Below are 21,204 nucleotides of genomic sequence, written 5' to 3'. Positions count from 1 at the left end.
TTGGTTCAGCATACAGAGCTGAAGAGGTCGCATGTGAAAATGAGCAAAGGAGATCGAGTCCGATGCAGCAGTCATAAGACCTAAAATTTCCATGCATAAGGCTACCAAAGGGAATGATTGTGACTGAAGGTTTTGACAAGCTGATATTAATGTTAGACTTCTCTTGTCTGACAAAGACAGAGTCATAGACACTGAATCTACCTGGAAACCTAAAAAGGTTACCCTTGTCTGAGGAATCAATGAACTTTTTGGTAAATTGATCCTCCAACCATGATCTTGAAGAAACAACACAAGTCGATTCGTATGAGATTCTGTAAAATGTGAAGACTGAGTAAGTACCAAGATATTGTCCAAATAAGGAAATACCAATACGCTGTTCTCTGAATACAGACAGAAGGGCACCGAGAACCTTTGTAAAAATTCTTGGAGCTGATGCTAAGCCAAACGGTAGAGCCACAAAACTGGTAATGCTTGTCTAAAAAAGAGAATCTCAGAAACTAAAAGTGATCTGGATGAATCGGAATATGCAGATATGCATCCTGTAAATCTATTGTAGACATATAAGGCCCTTGCTGAACAAAAGGCAGGATAGTCCTTACAGCTACCATCTTGAATGTTGGTATCCTTACATAACGATTCAATATTGATAGATCCGGAACTGGTCTGAAGGAATTGACTTTCTTTGGTACAATGAAGAGATAGAATAAAACCCCAGCCCCTGTTCCAGAACTGGAACTGGCATAATTACTCCAGCCAACTCTAGATCTGAAACACATTTCAGAAATGCTTGAGCCTTTGCTGGGTTTACTGAGACACGGGAAAGAAAAAAATCTCTTTGCAGGAGGCCTTAACTTGAAGCCAATTCTGTACCCTTCTGAAACAATGTTCTGAAACCAGAGATTGTGAACGGAATTGATCCAAATTTCTTTGAAAAGAACGTAAACTGCCCCATACCAGCTGAGCTGGAATGAGGGCCGCACCTTCATGGGGACCTAGGAGCTGGCTTTGGGTTTCTATAAGGCTTGGATATATTCCAAAGTGAAGAAGGTTTCCAAACTGATACCGCTCCTGAGGATGAAGGATCAGGCTTTTGTTCCTTGTTGTGATGAAAGGAACGAAAACAATTATTAGACCTAAATTTACCTCAGATTTTTTATCCTGTGGTAAAAAAGTTCCCTTCCTTCCAGTAACAGTTGAGATAAAAGAATCCAACTGAGAACCGAACAATTTATTACCCTGGAAAGAAAGGGATAGCAAAGTTGACTTAGAAGACATATCAGCATTCCAAGTTTTAAGCCATAAAGCTCTTCTAGCTAAAATAGTTAGAGACATATACCTGACATCAATTCTAATGATATCAAAGATGGCATCACAAATAAAATAATTAGCATGTTATAGAATAATAATGCTATGAGAATTATGATCTGTTACTTGTTGCGCTAAAGCTTCTAACCAAAAAGTTGAAGCTGCAGCAACATCCGCTAAAAATATAGCAGGAGTAGAGACAGCCCCATAAACCTTAGGGATTTTGTCCCAAACTCTAATCTGTCAGATGGCAAAGGATATAATTGCTTAAAACGTTTTAAAAGGAGTAAATGAATTACCCAAATTATTCCATTCCCTGGAAATTACTTCAGAAATAGCATCAGGGACAGGAAACACTTCTGGAATAACTACAGGAGATTTAAAAACCTTATTTAAACGTTTAGTTTTAGTATCAAGAGGACCAGAATCCTCTATTTCTAATGCAATTAATACTTCTTTAAATAAAGAACGAATAAATTCCATCTTGAACAAATACAAAGATTTATCAGCATCAACCTCTGAGACAGAAACCTCTGAACCAGAAGAACCATTATCAGTATCAGAATGATGATGTTCATTTAAAAATTCATCTGAAAAAAGAGAAATTTTAAAAGACTTTTATGTATACTAGAAGGAGAAATAACAGACATAGCCTTCTTAATGGATTTAGAAACAAAATCTCTTATGTTATCAGGAACATTCTGAGTATTAGATGTTGACGGAACAGCAACAGGTAATGTAACAGTACTAAAGGAAATTTTATCTGCATTAACAAGTTTGTCATAACATTTAATACAAACAACAGCTGAAGGAACAGATACCAAAAGTGATACACTTAGCTTTGGTAGCTCCAGCACCGGGCAGCGATTTTCCTGAAGTATCTTCTGACTCAGTTGCAACGTGGAACATCTTGCGATATGTAATAGAAAAAACAACATATAAAGCAAAATCGATCAAATTTCTTAAATGACAGTTTCAGGAATGGGAAAAAAATGCCAGTGAACAAGCTTCTAGCAACCAGAAGCAATAAATAATGAGACTTAAATAATGTGGAGACAAAAGTGACGCCCATATTTTTTTAGCGCCAAATAAGACGCCCACATTATTTGGCGCCTAAATGCTTTAAGCGCCAAAAATGACGCCACATCCGGAACGCCGACACTTTTGACGCAAAAGAACGTCAAAAAATGACGCAACTTCCGGCGACACGTATGACGCCGGAAACAGAAAAAAAATTTTGCGCCAAAAAAGTCCGCGCCAAGAATGACGCAATAAAATGAAGCATTTTCAGCCCCCGCGAGCCTAACAGCCCACAAGAAAAAAGTCAAATTTTTTAAGGTAAGAAAAAATGATTGATTCAAATGCATTATCCCAAATATGAAACTGACTGTCTGAAAATAAGGAATGTTGAACATCCTGAGTCAAGGCAAATAAATGTTTGAATACATATATTTAGAACTTTATAAAAAAGTGCCCAACCATAGCTTAGAGTGTCACAGAAAATAAGACTTACTTACCCCAGGACACTCATCTACATGTTTGTAGAAAGCCAAACCAGTACTGAAACGAAAATCAGCAGAGGTAATGGTATATATATAAGAGTATATCGTCGATCTGAAAAGGGAGGTAAGAGATGAATCTCTACGACCGATAACAGAGAACCTATGAAATAGACCCCGTAGAAGGAGATCATTGCATTCAAATAGGCAATACTCTCCTCACATCCCTCTGACATTCACTGCACGCTGAGAGGAAAACCGGGCTCCAACCTGCTGCGGAGCGCATATCAACGTAGAATCTAGCACAAACTTACTTCACCACCTCCATAGGAGGCAAAGTTTGTAAAACTGATTTGTGGGTGTGGTGAGGGGTGTATTTATAGGCATTTTAAGTTTTGGGAAACTTTGCCCCTCCTGGTAGGAATGTATATCCCATACGTCACTAGCTCATGGACTCTTGCTAATTACATGAAAGAAACATAATTTATGTAAGAACTTACCTGATAAATTCATTTCTTTCATATTAGCAAGAGTCCATGAGCTAGTGACGTATGGGATATACATTCCTACCAGGAGGGGCAAAGTTTCCCAAACCTCAAAATGCCTATAAATACACCCCTCACCACACCCACAAATCAGTTTAACGCATAGCCAAAAAGTGGGGTGATAAGAAAAAAGTGCGAAAGCATAAAAAATAAGGAATTGGAATAATTGTGCTTTATACAAAAAAAATCATAACCACCACAAAAAAGGGTGGGCCTCATGGACTCTTGCTAATATGAAAGAAATGAATTTATCAGGTAAGTTCTTACATAAATTATGTTTTCTTTCATGTAATTAGCAAGAGTCCATCAGCTAGTGACGTATGGGATAATGACTACCCAAGATGTGGATCTTCCACGCAAGAGTCACTAGAGAGGGAGGGATAAAATAAAGACAGCCAATTCCGCTGAAAAAAATCCACACCCAAAATAAAGTTTAAATCTTATAATGAAAAAAACTGAAATTATAAGCAGAAGAATCAAACTGAAACAGCTGCCTGAAGTACTTTTCTACCAAAAACTGCTTCAGAAGAAGAAAACACATCAAAATGGTAGAATTTAGTAAAAGTATGCAAAGAAGACCAAGTGGCTGCTTTGCAAATCTGATCAACTGAAGCTTCATTCCTATACGCCCAGGAAGTAGAAACTGACCTAGTAGAATGAGCTATAATCCTTTGAGGCGGAGTTTTACCCGACTCGACATAGGCATGATGAAACAAAGATTTTAACCAAGATGCCAAAGAAATGGCAGAAGCCTTCTGACCTTTCCTAGAACCGGAAAAGATAACAAATAGACTAGAAGTCTTTCGGAAATCCTTAGTAGCATCAACATAATATTTCAAAGCTCTAACTACATCCAAAGAATGCAACGAAATGAAGCATTTTCAGCCCCCGCGAGCCTAACAGCCCACAGGAAAAAAAGTCAAATTTTAAGGTAAGAAAAAATTGAATTATTCATATGCATTATACCAAATATGAAACTGACTGTCTGAAAATAAGGAACGTTGAACATCCTGAATCAAGGCAAATAAATTTTTAAACACATATATTTAGAACTTTATATAAAAGTGCCCAACCATAGCTTAGAGTGTCACAGAAAATAAGACTTACTTACCCCAGGACACTCATCTACATGTAGTAGAAAGCCAAACCAGTACTGAAACGAGAATCAGTAGAGGTAATGGTATATATAAGAGTATATCGTCGATCTGAAAAGGGAGGTAAGAGATGAATCTCTACGACCGATAACAGAGAACCTATGAAATAGACCCCGTAGAAGGAGATCATTGAATTCAAATAGGCAATACTCTCTTCACATCCCTCTGACATTCACTGCACGCTGAGAGGAAAACCGGGCTCCAACCTGCTGCGGAGCGCATATCAACGTAGAATCTAGCACAAACTTACTTCACCACATTCACAGGAGGCAAAGTTTGTAAAACTGATTTGTGGGTGTGGTGAGGGGTGTATTTATAGGCATTTTGAGGTTTGGGAAACTTTGCCCCTCCTGGTAGGAATGTATATCCCATACGTCACTAGCTCATGGACTCTTGCTAATTACATGAAAGAAATTGACATTTACTTTAAAGGGACAGTGAACCCAAAATTGTTATTGTACCAAAAGATAAGTAACGCCTTTACTTTTGCACAACCAACATTGTTATATTAATAATATACTTAATGTCATTTCAACCTCTAAATGTATGCCTGTTTCTAAGCCACTACAGACATCACATGCTTTTTTACTAGCTTTTCACAATATTGCTAATCCATGTAGGCCATATATATATATATATATATATATATATAACATTGTGTTCATGCCCGTGGAGTTGTGGTCGACTGCACTAATTGGCTAAAATGCAAGTCTATATATAATAAATAGCCATGTGATCCAAAGAGGCTTAGATACAAGGTAACCACAGAGGGAATAAGTATATAAATATCACAATGTTGGTTATGCAAAACTGGGGAATGGGTAATAAAGGGGTTGTCTATCTTGTTTAACAATAACATTTTTGGAGTAGACTGTACCTTTAAGTATCCATGGGAAATTAAGAGAAATTAAATAAGACAGATACGGATAGGGTATAGCGCTAGACCAAAAACCTACTTAGCCTCACTAAAGGCTATTGTCTCCTCCCTAGACAATAGAGAATTAAGAATGTAAAATCAGTGGATATAGGAGGCGCTATAGAGCCGTAGGATATATAGATATAAATAAATGTAAAATTCACTGTATCGTGACCAGTTAAAACATTCAAAAAATTAAAAATCCAAAATTCCAATGACCCTTAAGGGATACGTTAAAATACTATTTATGTGCAAAATCTGTGATAAAAAATCGGTGATAATTAAAAATAAAGGAAAATATCTACGTATACAGGGAGTGCAGAATTATTAGGCAAGTTGTATTTTTGAGGATTCATTTTATTATTGAACAACAACCATGTTCTCAATGAACCCAAAAAAACTCATTAATATCATAGCTGAATAGTTTTGGAAGTAGTTTTTAGTTAGTTTTTAGTTATAGCTATTTTAGGGGGATATCTGTGTGTGCAGGTGACTATTACTGTGCATAATTATTAGGCAACTTAACAAAAAACAAATATATACCCATTTCAATTATTTATTTTTACCAGTGAAACCAATATAACATCTCAACATTCACAAATATACATTTCTGACATTCAAAAACAAAACAAAAACAAATCAGTGACCAATATAGCCACCTTTCTTTGCAAGGACACTCAAAAGCCTGCCATCCATGGATTCTGTCAGTGTTTTGATCTGTTCACCATCAACATTGCGTGCAGCAGCAACCACAGCCTCCCAGACACTGTTCAGAGAGGTGTACTGTTTTCCCTCCTTGTAAATCTCACATTTGATGATGGACCACAGGTTCTCAATGGGGTTCAGATCAGGTGAACAAGGAGGCCATGTCATTAGATTTTCTTCTTTTATACCCTTTCTTGCCAGCCACGCTGTGGAGTACTTGGACGCGTGTGATGGAGCATTGTCCTGCATGAAAATCATGTTTTTCTTGAAGGATGCAGACTTCTTCCTGTACCACTGCTTGAAGAAGGTGTCTTCCAGAAACTGGCAGTAGGACTGGGAGTTGAGCTTGACTCCATCCTCAACCCGAAAAGGCCCCACAAGCTCATCTTTGATTATACCAGCCCAAACCAGTACTCCACCTCCACCTTGCTGGCGTCTGAGTCAGACTGGAGCTCTCTGCCCTTTACCAATCCAGCCACGGGACCATCCATCTGGCCCATCAAGACTCACTCTCATTTCATCAGTCCATAAAACCTTAGAAAAATCAGTCTTGAGATATTTCTTGGCCCAGTCTTGACGTTTCAGCTTGTGTGTCTTGTTCAGTGGTGGTCGTCTTTCAGCCTTTCTTACCTTGGCCATGTCTCTGAGTATTGCACACCTTGTGCTTTTGGGCACTCCAGTGATGTTGCAGCTCTGAAATATGGCCAAACTGGTGGCAAGTGGCATCTTGGCAGCTGCACGCTTGACTTTTCTCAGTTCATGGGCAGTTATTTTGCGCCTTGGTTTTTCCACACGCTTCTTGCGACCCTGTTGACTATTTTGAATGAAACGCTTGATTGTTCGATGATCACGCTTCAGAAGCTTTGCAATTTTAAGAGTGCTGCATCCCTCTGCAAGATATCTCACTATTTTTTACTTTTCTGAGCCTGTCAAGTCCTTCTTTTGACCCATTTTGCCAAAGGAAAGGAAGTTGCCTAATAATTATGCACACAAAAGAAACACAAAAGGTGAGAGTTGCACACTAATAAGTAATTAACTAGAGAACAGGTGCTTCCTAGAAAGATACATATGAGAACAACATAGAAAAGGAAGTGGGGATTTCACAATAAGAAATTCCCAAAAGTCTAGGTAAATCCAGCACAACTGTAAAATTGAATAAAAGCGCTACAAAAAGCTTGTATGTCAAAAACAATGTAAATATTTATTAAACAAATGCACAATACACACATTCACATTCATACAGGGGATCCCACACAAAGCAGTATTAATGAAGTACTGGCCAAAAAATTATTATCTGGTGCACCAGGGGAAATAGACCAAAAACAGTCCATTTAAAACTTGCAGGTATTTGTAATCCAATAAGTGCAGCGTTAATGCAAGAAATGGATGCAGTTATACAGTCCCCGGTGTATAAAAACCAGTTACTTCAGACTTGAACCCCCAGAGTTACTGAGTCGGTTGGTGCTTAAAAGACATAGCATAGGAGGAGCAATAGAAACACGCGTCTTTATTCACAGGTGCTGTATTCCTTTAAGACAGTGATATTCGGTGTACAGATGCGTATAACATATTCTACCTGTATTTGTTCACACGGTCGCTCCTCCTAGCTGCCTTGTACATGAAGTGTCCAGACATCAGGGGTAAGTCACGATGAGCAGGGGATCTGCTGTAAGGGCTGCCAAGCACGACGAGTCCAAATGCTCGTTTCGCTCCTTCAGTCAGTGCAGCATGGAGCTTCTTCCAGGTGCTAACGACACCTTGATTACCTGCCTTTTTATTGGATACCGGTTTCCAGAGTCCTTTCAATTTGATGAAATTTATGTCAATCACAATTAGCCGTTGTTGCAATGTCTTTGCAATTGTTACTTTTAAATACAGCTAAATTAAGGGCTTCTCAAGTAACCAAGGTGAGGTATTCAATAGCAGAAGTTGGTTGTATACAATTAAATGATTCAAATACTCACTCACACACACATCCGCAACAAATCATATATACAAAATATGCTAAAAACAGTTTTATTTTAATACACCATTGTGCAATATTTAAAAGACAATACTTAATTATAATGTTATGTGTGTCAAATTATTCTAACAGCAAATATGTGCATTTTAGCTCATCATAGTAGTATATATTTACACTTTTGATTTATTTTATTAATTTTGAGAACCCACTATCCATATGTCTTTTAAGCACCAACCGACTCAGTAACTCTGGGGGTTCAAGTCTGAAGTAACTGGTTTTTATACACCGGGGACTGTATAACTGCATCCATTTCTTGCATTAACGCTGCACTTATTGGATTACAAATACCTGCAAGTTTTAAATGGACTGTTTTTGGTCTATTTCCCCTGGTGCACCAGATAATAAGCTGTATTTTAAAAGTAACAATTGCAAAGACATTGCAACAACGACTAATTGTGATTGACATAAATTTCATCAAATTGAAAGGACTCTGGAAACCGGTATCCAATAAAAAGGCAGGTAATCAAGGTGTCGTTAGCACCTGGAAGAAGCTCCATGCTGCACTGACTGAAGGAGCGAAACGAGCATTTGGACTCGTCGTGCTTGGCAGCCCTTACAGCAGATCCCCTGCTCATCGTGACTTACCCCTGATGTCTGGACACTTCATGTACAAGGCAGCTAGGAGGAGCGACCGCGTGAACAAATACAGGTAGAATATGTTATACGCATCTGTACACCGAATATCACTGTCTTAAAGGAATACAGCACCTGTGAATAAAGACGCGTGTTTCTATTGCTCCTCCTATGCTATGTCTTTTAAGCACCAACCGACTCAGTAACTCTGGGGGTTCAAGTCTGAAGTAACTGGTTTTTATACACCGGGGACTGTATAACTGCATCCATTTCTTGCATTAACGCTGCACTTATTGGATTACAAATACCTGCAAGTTTTAAATGGACTGTTTTTGGTCTATTTCCCCTGGTGCACCAGATAATAATTTTTTGGCCAGTACTTCATTAATACTGCTTTGTGTGGGATCCCCTGTATGAATGTGAATGTGTGTATTGTGCATTTGTTTAATAAATATTTACATTGTTTTTGACATACAAGCTTTTTGTAGCGCTTTTATTCAATTTTACAGTTGTGCTGGATTTACCTAGACTTTTGGGAATTTCTTATTGTGAAATCCCCACTTCCTTTTCTATGTTGTTCTCAATAATTATGCACACCTGATATAGGGTGTTGATGTCATTAGACCACACCCCTTCTCATTACAGAGATGCACATCACCTAATATGCTTAATTGGTAGTAGGCTTTCGAGCCTATACAGCTTGGAGTAAGACAACATGCATAAAGAGGATGATGTGGTCAAAATACTCATTTGCCTAATAATTCTGCACTCCCTGTATATATATATATAAAAACAATTTATCCAAGTGAAAAATCAAAGTGAAATAAATGCAGTATCAAAGTGCAATCAATGATCAAGTGACAATAATTAGTAAAACACAGATGTGATATTTAATAAGTCAATGCATAAAAGGTTGACACAAACAATCCATATAACAATCAATCATACAAACAACCTTTGCCCTTAAAGGAAGTAGCATCTTGAAAAAGACCCAGAAGGGGTTGAAACGCGTAGAGGACTTACCTGCTACTGTTTGCGATTATTTGGAGGACCGAAGCTGAAGTGAACTCTCTGTACCCTGGCGTACAGAGGACATCCTGTGGAAACAAACACTTGCGCAAGTGGTCACCTAGGATCCGGAACCGGGTGACGTCACTCACGGGATTTTCGCTGAGCAGACATCTAAAGGAGCAGCCAGAGTGTCGGGCCAGGTAAGGAGATCGCTGGCAGACACTTGTAAGAAGGTAGGAGAGCCTCCCGGCTAAGTTATAAATACTTGATTGCCTTCAACTAAGAGAACATTAAGGAAGGAGCTCTATACCATTGTGGGCTTTTATTTGTGACCAAATAAGACTGGGGATATAACGGCACCATTCAGAAACATTAACATTTATATCTTTGGATTTACAATAATTAAACCCACATTGTCATTCCGGACCATCTTCTTTGGGGGATCCCCTTGAACTACTAACACCAAGATTAGAACACAGTCATTATAGGTGTTCTCCGCCAGCCCCATTTGATTTGGGGAATCTGAGGGGTTATGTATAGTGTGTATGTTTAACCGGTTTTACTTTATTTTATGTATGATTGATTGTTATATGGATTGTTTGTGTCAACCTTTTATGCATTGACCTATTAAATATCACATCTGTGTTTTACTAATTATTGTCACTTGATCATTGATTGCACTTTGATACTGCATTTATTTCACTTTGATTTTTCACTTGGATAAATTGTTTTTATATATATATATATATATATATATATACGTAGATATTTTCCTTTATTTTTAATTATCACTGATTTTTTATCACAGATTTTGCACATAAATAGTATTTTAACGTATCCCTTAAGGGTCATTGGAATTTTGGGTTTTTAATTTTTTGAATGTTTTAACTGGTCACGATACAGTGAATTTTACATTTATTTATATCTATATATCCTACGGCTCTATAGCGCCTCCTATATCCACTAAGAGAAATTAAAGAAATATTAAAGTTATGTCTTTTTGTAAACCCATAATTTAAAGTAGTAGCTAATGCTTCAAAAACTGTGTATATAAAAAGACTGTGCACAATTTGATAATGAAAATAAATTGGTAAGTCTCTTAAAACTGCAGGTTCTATCATGAAAGTTTACTTTTGACTTTAGCATCCCATTAAGGTAGTTGTTTAAAGTTCCTTTAACACTGCTATATTCAACTCACAGACACTGTCTGCACATTTTATCGGCCTCGGCAAAATAGAACAGATAAGGGAAACCTAGGTAGTGTTCATTATTTTATTAGAAAGCCCACCATTTTCTGAGTTAAAGGAAGGAAAAGAGGACACAATAAATAAGGAAGTTATATTGTTTTATTTTTTACTAAACCTAATTGAATAATATTTTATATTACAATTTTAATGTCTTTCTTTAAAAGGGCAGTAAACACTAAAATGTTATTGTTTAAAAAGATAGATAAGTCCTTTAGTACCCATTCCCCAGCATTGCACAACTATTATTGTTATATTAATATACTTTATAACATTTAAACCTCTAAATTTCTGCCAGTTTCTAAGTCACTACAGACAGCCTCTTATCACATGCTTTTTTATTAGCTTTTCACAACAGGAGACCGCTAGTTCATGTGGGCCAAAATAGTCTCCTGCACCTCTTTCTATATCGTGCAGCAGGAAAAGGTAAAAAAGTTATTTTAAGATAAATTTGTTCCTGCCAAACTCCACCCACTGATGATGTCATGATCTGGGCTGCATCTAAACTCTGCAGCTGAATAGCATTGACAGTCTGTTGAATCCAACTAGTGAGCATTTTCTGATTGAATGCCATATGCAGCCCAGATCGTCATCAGTGGGCAGAACTTTGCAGCCATTTCAAAGATTTTAAAATATTTTTTTACCGTTCCTGTTGCATGACATAGAAAGGGGTGCAAGAAGCTATTTCCAGCTTATTCTAAGGTAAAACTTTAAGATGACTAAGGCGTAGACTGTCCCTTTTAGAGTCGGCACAACACAGCACTAATTGGCTAAAATGCAAGTCAATAGATAATAAATAAAAGGTCATGTTATAAGGTGGCTGTCAGAAGATGCTTAGATACAAGGTAATCACAGAGGTAAAAAGTATATTAATATAACTGTGTTTGTTATGCAAAACTATGGAATGGGTAATTAAGGGGTTACCTAGCTTTTAAAACAATAACAATAATTTTGTAGGCTGTCCCTTTAATGGGCCATACCTGTGATAAAATTACATGCTTTAATGTGATTTTGTCACCAGGGACGCTGCAAATCTATGTGTTAAACACATAGTTAAAGTAATGCCCAGCTCCTGCAGAGCACTGCTGGTGCCTATCTGAAACTGACACTGGTCGAATCTGCAACACTAGTTACACAGCATGCTCCACAGGCCCAGAGCAGAACTTTAACTATGTGTAACATTTTGCTGGGGTTAAACACATATCTACAGCATTGCTAATGATAAAATTACACGCTGTAACAAATTAGAGAACACCATTTTATCACTTTAATGATCATGTAAAATATTCTCTTTTACAAGTTTGTCAGAAAATAACAGCCATCCAATCTTACATTAGACTTCAAAGTATGCAAGAATGTAATACATTCTGCTCATAAAGGGATTTGTATACTCTTACCTCTTGGGTCTTGGCTACAAGATTGATGATCAACTTCGAAGCAAGTTTAAGAGCTGAGCTCTGGATTTCCACACTGAGGGGGGAAAAAAAAAAGAATACTGAATACAAAAAACTGAAAAGTTTCCAAATGCCCCATGTCTCAAAACATGTGGTAATCATCGTTGGCAGTAAATATTGAAGCAGTTTTTCATTTGTACACGGTCGGTGGCAGCAAGCATGAAATCCAAACTACATTTAATCCAGTATGAATGCGCAACACCTGAGTACACAGTCATGTGAAAAACAACTGGTTGTTTTTATTCAGCCATCAGGTTTTTACGAATATAAAAATCCTTATGTTAAGACCCTACCAACTCTTGCATGTCATCCACATGTTAAAAGTGAAGCATGTTTAGTAGTTTTATATAAATATTTTGTTTAAAAAAAACTGACCAAGACAGAGTACATTTGGAATATGAAAATCTGGTGCCCAGTGCAGTTTTCTTTGCAATAACAGACCATCACAAACTGCAAATTACAGTCTGGTTCACTTGACCCTTTGCATTCTTCATTGCACTAAAGCAAACCAGGAATGTCCAAATAATTCCGGATATGTCACTGCAAACAAGCAGAACTCTAATTCCACAAATCTACATAAGAGGTTTTTTTTAGTTCAATCAACCCAAGACATTAAGTCAGAGGTGTAATACTGACTGTGAGGGATGCATAGTGGAAAGCATTTAAGATATCTATATTTTTTTTAAATAATCAGTTTATTGAGATCAATGGGGGATAGTCTGAAAACTTGGTATGTTTGTGGCTCTTAAAGGGGTAGTCAAGTCAAAATGAAACTTGATTAAGATATGGCATGCAATTTTAAACCACTTTCCAGTTTACTTTTCGCATCAAATTAGCTTTATTCTCTTGTATTGTACTGTAATACTGTGTCTTATGTGTTTAACTGGTTCCCTCTTTTGTAAAAATGCCTAATACCATCTTATTCCTTTTTGCTTCCTTTTGTCTCTATAACAAACTACTTTATTCAATTACTCCTTCTCCCTCTCCACCTGCACTGTTCATTAGCCCATCTATCTTAAACTCACATTACTTTTGTACTCATGAACTTTACCTATTCCTAAACACTCTCTCTCCCCCCTGCACCTTGTCTCAAAAGCAGTCTCACTACTGCAAATCTGTATCTCATCTTATGTCACTCTCCCTCTTGCTTCTACTAACGGCTGGTGACATCTCCCCTAATCCTGGTCCCCAACAACTGCCTAGCTGTGCACATCCATGTGTACCATCCCACAGACTCAAAAAACAAAACTTTAACAACCTTACTCACATTCCTCTTGCATCAAAAGCCACTACCCCTTTCACTTGTGCACTTTGGAACTCTCGCTCTGTTTGCAACAAACTCACTTCTATACATGACCTCTTTATCTCCCACTCCCTCAACCTTCAGGCCCTAACAGAAACCTGGCTCTCTCCCCTAGACACAGCATCCACTGCTGCTCTGTCACATGGGGGTCTCCACTTCAGCCACACTCCTAGGTCTGGTAATAGACAAGGAGGTGGTGTAGGTATTTTACTTTCCTCTCGTTGCACCTTTCAACAAATACATCCCATCTCTTCCCTCACATTTTCCTCATTCGAAACCCACATGATTCGCTTATTCTCTCCTCTTTCTATACGTGTCGCAGTCATATACCATCCTCCTGGCTCCTCAACTAAATTTCTAGATCACTTGGCAGCATGGCACCCCTTCCCTCATTCTTGGTGACTTCAACATCCATCTTGACAATCCCACTGCCTCCTCTGCAAAACAACTTCTGCAACTCACTTCCTCTTTTGGTTTGTCACAATGGACTGATTCTCCCACTCACAAAGATGGTCACTCCCTTGACCTGATCTTTAGCTATCGATGCACCCTCTCAAACTTCACAAACTACCCCTTCCTCTTTCTGAACACCATCTCCTTACTTGCAACATATCATCCCTCCCTACAACTCTCCCTCCTTCTGCTCCTCACACCAAACTTCACAGAAGCATTACGTCATTAGATCAACAACAGCTTTCTAATTCCCTCAAACCTCTCCTCTCATCCTTCTTGTCCTTTTCATGCCCTGACCAATCTATCTGCCACTATAATTCCACCCTTACATCCGTCCTTGACAATCTCACCCCTCTTACCACAGCTCGGAAATCAAACACTCATACTCAGCCCTGGCATACTCCTCTGACACGATACCTACGCAGATGTTCCTGTACTGCTGAGCGGCACTGGAGAAAATCTAGGAGTTCAGCTGATTTTCAACATTACAAATTTATCTTGAACTCCTACTACTCTGCCCTTAATTTCCATAAGCAACACTACTTCTCTACTCTTATCTCTAATCTTTCTTCAAACCCAAAACGTTTGTTCACCACTTTCAATACTCTTCTCCACCCTTCCCCACCTCCTAATACAACTTCTCTGTCAGCTCAAGACTTTGCCAACCAAAATCAACTCCATCAGAAATGAAATCAGCTCTCAACATAATTCCATTCTCTCACCCCCTCAAATGCTCTCAATCAACCACAACCCACATAACCTTAAACTTAGCTCATTCTCCCCTGTTACTGAGGAAGAGGTTTTGGCACTTATACTGCGCTCTCACCTCACTACCTGTCCCCTTGACCCTATCCCCTCACAGCTACTCCCCTCCCTCTCTGCCACCCTTACCCCTATACTCACACACACTTTCAACCTCTCCTTCAGCACCAGTATATTTCCCTCATCGCTGAAACATGCACATGTCACACCTATCCTCAAAAAACCTTCCCTTGATCCTACCTCCCCATCCACCTACCGCCCTATTTCCCTCCTCCCTCTTGCATCAAAGCTTCTCGAAAAACTAGCTTATGCACGCCTATCCCATTTCCTTACAATAAACTCCCTCCTTGACCCATTGCAATCTGGATTTCGTCCCCATCACTCCACAGAAACATCAATTGCTAAGGTTACCAACGACCTACTTACAGCAAAATCAAAAGGCCACTTCTCTCTGCTTATTGTCCTTGATCTGTCCGCAGCTTTTAACACTGTTGACCACCCTCTCTTGCTCCAAACCCTCCATTTCTTCGGCATATGTGACACAGCCCTCTCGTGGCTCTCTTCCAACCTGTCAAACCGTACCTTTAGTGTAGCTTTCTCTGGGGCCTCCTCTGCCCCGTCACCACTTTCTGTCGGAGTAGCGCAAGGCTCTGTCCTCAGTCCCCTTCTCTTCTCAATCTACACGTCATCACTAGGTTCCCTAATAAAGTTCCACGGTTTACAATATCATTTGTATGCCGATGACACCCAAATCTACTTCTCTGCACCAGACCTTTCTCCTTCCTTGCTAACCCGTGTCACTAACTTTCTTTCTCACATCTCCAACTGGATGTCCTCTCACTACCTCAAGCTAAATCTCTCCAAAACTGAGCTCCTTATTTTCCCCCTTCTTCAAAACTCTCCACCCCCAATCTCTCTATAACTGTCGACAACTCCATCATTACCCCTACCCCACATGCCCGATGTCTCGGGGTCACATTTGACTCGGATCTTTCTTTCACTCCTCACATTCAGTCTTTGGCTAAAGCCTGCCGCTTCCACCTTAAAAACATCTCTAAAATTAGACACTTCCTTATACAAGACACAACTAAGATTTTAATCCTCTCTCTCATCCTCTCCCGCCTCGATTACTGCAACTCTGTCCTCTCTGGACTCCCCACCTACCGCCTAGCTCCTTTACAATCCTTAATGAAAGCCTCTGTCAGACTCATCTTCCTTACAAGTCCTCTTGCTTCTAGGATCAAACACAAAATTCTCACTCTGACATACAAAGCCCTCAACTGCACTGCTCCCCCTATATCTCAGGCCTTGTCTCCAGATACTCTCCCTCCCGTCCCCTTCGCTCTGCTCCCGACCTCCTACTCTCCTCCTCTCTTGTCACCTCATCACACTCCCGTTTACAGGACTTCTCCAGACTGGCTCCCATCTTGTGGAACTCTCTGCCTCGCTCCACAAGACTCTCTTCTAGTTTTAAAAGCTTCAAGAGCTCCCTAAAGACTCTACTGTTCAGGGATGCATACAACCTAGGCTAACCTTTCTTTATACCAGTTCCTCTCCTCCATTGCTATCCCCAGAACCCCCTTAGAATGTAAGCTTAAGAGTCCAGCTGTTTGTTGATCACCTTCTCAAGAGCTGACTACAACAGTGCAACTCTTGGCAGGGCCCTCTACCCATTTGATCCCTATAACTGTTTTTTTTGTACTCCACCTTTGTTAATAGCGCTGCGGAATCTGTTGGCACTCTACAAATAATCGATAATAATAATAATAATAAAATTGTATTCTTCGATGAAAGCTAAACCTATGTAGGCGCATATGCTAATTTCTAAGCCCTTAAAGGCCATCTCATATCTCAGTGCATTTTGACAGTTTTTCACAGCTAGACAGTGCTAGTTCATGTGTGCCCTAGAGATAGCATTGTGCTCACTCCAGTGGAGTTACTTATGAATCAGCACTGATTGGCTAAAAGGCAAATATGTCAAAAGAACTCAAATAAGGGGGCAGACTGCAGAGGCTTAGATACAAGGTAGTCACAGAGGTAAAAAGTATATTAATATAACCGTGTTGGTTATGCAAAACTGGGGAAAGGGTAATAAAGGGATTATCTATCTTTTTAAACAATAACAATTCTGAAGTAGACTGTCCCTTTAAATGCTCTAGTTGAGCTCACTTACTTTATATAATACAAGTGGACTTTGTCTCAGGATTTCCCATAAGACAATATTTTTCAATTCCAATCCTACTGCTAACATACATGATATGTGCTGCGGTAGTACATTTCTTTACATTGTCTATTGTAGAGGTATTTGAGGCCTGATGTTTATAAATAATGCCTTTATTCAGGCATTTGTCTAGGGACTCCGTGATTAAGAAAAAGCCAGCTGTTAGCACAGCTATATGTCACCTTTGCTTCAAGCAAATAGTTCAGGAAGACTGAAGTAATTTTAGAAATTTGTCAGAAAACAACATACTGCTCATTTGAAATCCGAAATAAATGCTATTGTATTGTCTTTGTATTATGCATATGTTGATTATGCAATGTTACTCTAATTAATGATCCTTTAACATTTAATTCCTGTGTACAATGTTTAATTAAAGGGACATACACACAAATTGTAAACTACTAGATTATGAACCTTCATATATAAGAATCATTTTGCAATGAAAACTGCAGCTTTGTTTTGTCCGGTGAGTATATTGTTTTATGTTTATTCTATTCACTGATTTCTCTGTCTCTCAGAACAAAAGAACCCCTGCTAACCAATCACAAACTAATATTCAGCTATAGCACAAACTCTGTTTGCACATGTGCAGACTGGGGAAGCCTTCCCAGTTGTATTCCCTCAAAGGGATACTAAACCCATTTTTTTTTTTTTTTAATGATTCAGATAGAACATGCAATTTTAAGCAAGTTTCTAATTTACTCCTTTTATTAATTTCAATTTGTTCTCTTGCTATCGTTTTTTAAAAAGCAGAAATGTAAAGCTTAGGAGCCGGCCCGTTTTGGTTCAGAACCTGGGTTACGCTTGCTTATTGGTGGCTAAATGTAAGAAAAATTGATAATAGGAGTAAATTTAAAAGTTGCTTAAAATTGCCTGCTCTATCCAAATCATTAAAGCGAATGTAAACTTTTATGAATTAGTGCCCGTTTTTTAAAAATACTATTAAAAACAGGGACACTTTCACTCATGAAAGTTTACATTGAAGATGTTTTTTTTTTCAAATACTTACCTATCTCTTGAGCAAATCCGAATCAGCGATCCCCCGCCTGCAGCTCCGCTGTACTTACGTCACCAATGACGAAACCGGCTTCCTCCAATCATGGCTTCCAACCCAGAGCGTCCATCTCGTGAGGTCATGCTGTGGCTGGAGGAAGCCGGTTTCGTCATTGCTGAGTAAGTACAGCATGATAAGCGGGCGGGGGATCGCTGATCAGGCTTTGCTCAAGAGAAAGGTAAGTATTTGTAAAAATATGCTGCAATGTAAACTTTCATGAATGAAAGTGTCCCTGTTTTTAATAGTATTTTTTTAAAAACGGCACTAATTCATGAAAGTTTACATTCACTTTAAAAAAAAAATTGGGTTTAGTATCCTTTTAAGGAGGTTTTGCACTGATTCAACTTAGTTACAATTGCAAAGAATGATTTCCCATCATGATTGCTAATGCAAAACTGATAATACACCTTTTAAAAGTATGTGACACCAAAGAAGCTTAGAGAGGGAGGGAAAAGTAAACAAAAGCTCACATAAATCGCCTAAAAGCCTCCCTGGGAGAAAGTGAAAGAAGCACAATTTTAAGATATATTTTACAGCAAAAGGATACAAAATAAGTAATCAATGTATACTGTAATAATGAAACATTTTATGCTTTGTTGAAATGTGAAGTTTAATGGTCATTTAAAGTGAAAGTAAAGTTAGTCCATTTATAACACATCAATATATTTTATTACATTGTACTATTAAGATCGCTAAGTTGAATTTTCAATTTCTTTATTATTTCAAGTTTTATTAATTATTAAATTTTCTACCAGTACAATGCTGACTCCTCCCATCCTCTACTTCCTAATCTTTCTGTGTGGTGACGTATAGAGCGGTCCCACCCGCTCTATACGTATCTTAAAAGCACGTTCACAAATAAAATTGCATGCGCAAATCGGCGCTTTCTCAATCCACCGTGCGAGTGCGCATGCGCGAAACGGGAGCGCACTCCTAATATAGTATGGCCTGATAAATAGTTGCGCATGCCCAGAACTAAAAGTAGGCGGATGACGTGGTTCTTTACATATAAAGCGAGTGTGCATGCGCGAAATGGGAGCGCGCTCCTAATATAGTAAGGGCTGAAAAATAGTTGCGCATGCCCAGAACTAGAAGTAGGCGGATTACGTGGTTTGACGGCCGCCTAACGGACAGATTTTCAATTGGGTATGCGAACAACGTGACCAGTAGAGAAAAAAATAATTAATTAACGGGTTGAATTAGGAGAGTAAAAGAAAATTATTAATTAAGGCGATAACTTTTTACCGGTAAATTAAAAAAAAAAAAACATGAATGAAAGTCATATTATTTTGGCACTAAGAATGTTATTTAACATTGCAAACCAGGTAAGTTTACTTTTACTTTAAGGAATATAAAACAATATTGCATTTTTCACATGAAAAATGGGACAAAATAAATAAGGAAAGTATACTGCAAACTTTTTTTATTACACATAATTTAACATTTTGTATTACAATTTCCTATTGTTTAAAGTCATTGTAAGATGTGACAGCAGCGTCACTAAATGTGTATGTGCTTCTGTTACTCATCACTTCACCCCAAGCACCCTACACCTCTTATCTTTATCAGACCATTTATACAGTCTCTACATCTTCATGTGAACTGAGAATTATTTAAATAGTTTGCTAAATAATAGATTAAATAAATAATGTGCTATGCTGAAAGCAGATTATTTACATTTTTAAGCTAATTTGATACTTCCCTCGTTTACATTCTTCACAACTTAATAGTTAGTTGTTAAAGGGATATAAAAGTGTAAAAAGAAAATGCTCTAATATGTTTATTGTATACTTGCATTATTCATATAACAATGTGTTTAACCCCTTAATTTAACACATAGTTAATGTCAGCTCCAGAGCGGCAATGCATTACTGGAAGGTATCTGAAAACCTCTGGCCAATGACAAATGTGTGTAGTAAGCCATCACCAGCAACCTTCAAGTAGTGAAGGATATGTACATATTCTTTATCAACAATGGATGATATCAAAAGAACAAAGTACATTTGAAAATTGAAAAACAAAATTTATGCTTACCTGATAAATTTCTTTCTTTCTTGACACGGTGAGTCCACGGAATCATCTTAATTACTGTTGGGAATATCACTCCTGGCCAGCAGGAGGAGGCTATGAGCACCACAGCAATGCTGATAAATATCACTTCCTACCCCCAATCCCCCAGTCATTCGACCAAAGGAAAGGAGAGAAAGGAAATAACACCAGGTGCAGAGGTACCTGAAGTTAACATAACAAATACACTGTCTGAAAAAACAGGGAGGGGCGTGGACTCACCGTGTCAAGAAATAAATACATTTATCAGGTAAGCATAAATTTTGTTTTATTTCACAGTGTTTTATAATGACACGGTGAGTCCACAGAATCATCTTAATTACTGTTGGGAATCAATACCCAAGCTAGAGGACACAGATGATAAGGGAGGGAAAAGACAGGTAACCTTAACAGAAGGCACCACTGCTTGAAGAACCTTTCTCCCAAAAGAACCTCAGCGGAGGCAAAAAATCCAAATTGAAAAATTTTGACAGGACAAACTGAGAAAACCAAGCTGCAGCCTTGAAAAAACACTACAGAGAAGTTTCATTTTTGAAACCTCCGAAGAAGAGATAGTCCTAGAGGAAAGAGATGTAATTCTCTCAGGAGACTGCTGCCCAGCAGTCTCATAGTCAAAACCATAATACTCCTCAACCAGAAAGGAGAAGAAGCAGAAGCTTTCACACCTAAACGTTTCCCTCACAACCTCCTGCTTCAGGAGCGGTGGAGCTAACCACTACACCACATCTCCCTACATTAGTCGCTGAAAATAAAATTTGAAGCAGGCACAACCTCCAAGTTGAACAACACAACGTTCTTCCGAAAAGAAGAACTATGACGAAGAGAAGGAAAACAATTTCCTGATTAAATCTCCTGTCTGAAACCACTTTAGAAAGGAACCTAATTTAGAACGAAGAAACGCCTCATCTGCAAGAA

At 38.4% G+C, this 21,204-nt stretch overlaps 1 protein-coding gene across 1 annotated transcript in view; it reads right to left on the bottom strand.

Annotated features, from left to right (window-relative positions):
• Positions 1-21,204, bottom strand: part of THADA (THADA armadillo repeat containing) — a 1,857,831-nt gene that overhangs the window by 270,951 nt on the left and 1,565,676 nt on the right. The window contains exon 34 of the mRNA XM_053712286.1: positions 12,373-12,445. Within this exon, the coding sequence (XP_053568261.1) occupies positions 12,373-12,445 (73 nt within the window). The remainder of the gene's footprint in view (positions 1-12,372; positions 12,446-21,204) is intronic.

Source organism: Bombina bombina, chromosome 4 (genome assembly GCF_027579735.1).
Source record: "Bombina bombina isolate aBomBom1 chromosome 4, aBomBom1.pri, whole genome shotgun sequence".
Classification (NCBI taxonomy): Eukaryota; Metazoa; Chordata; class Amphibia; order Anura; family Bombinatoridae; genus Bombina; species Bombina bombina.
The sequence above is the reverse complement of the archived record's forward strand: the minus strand, read 5'-3'. Positions and strand labels throughout refer to the sequence as shown.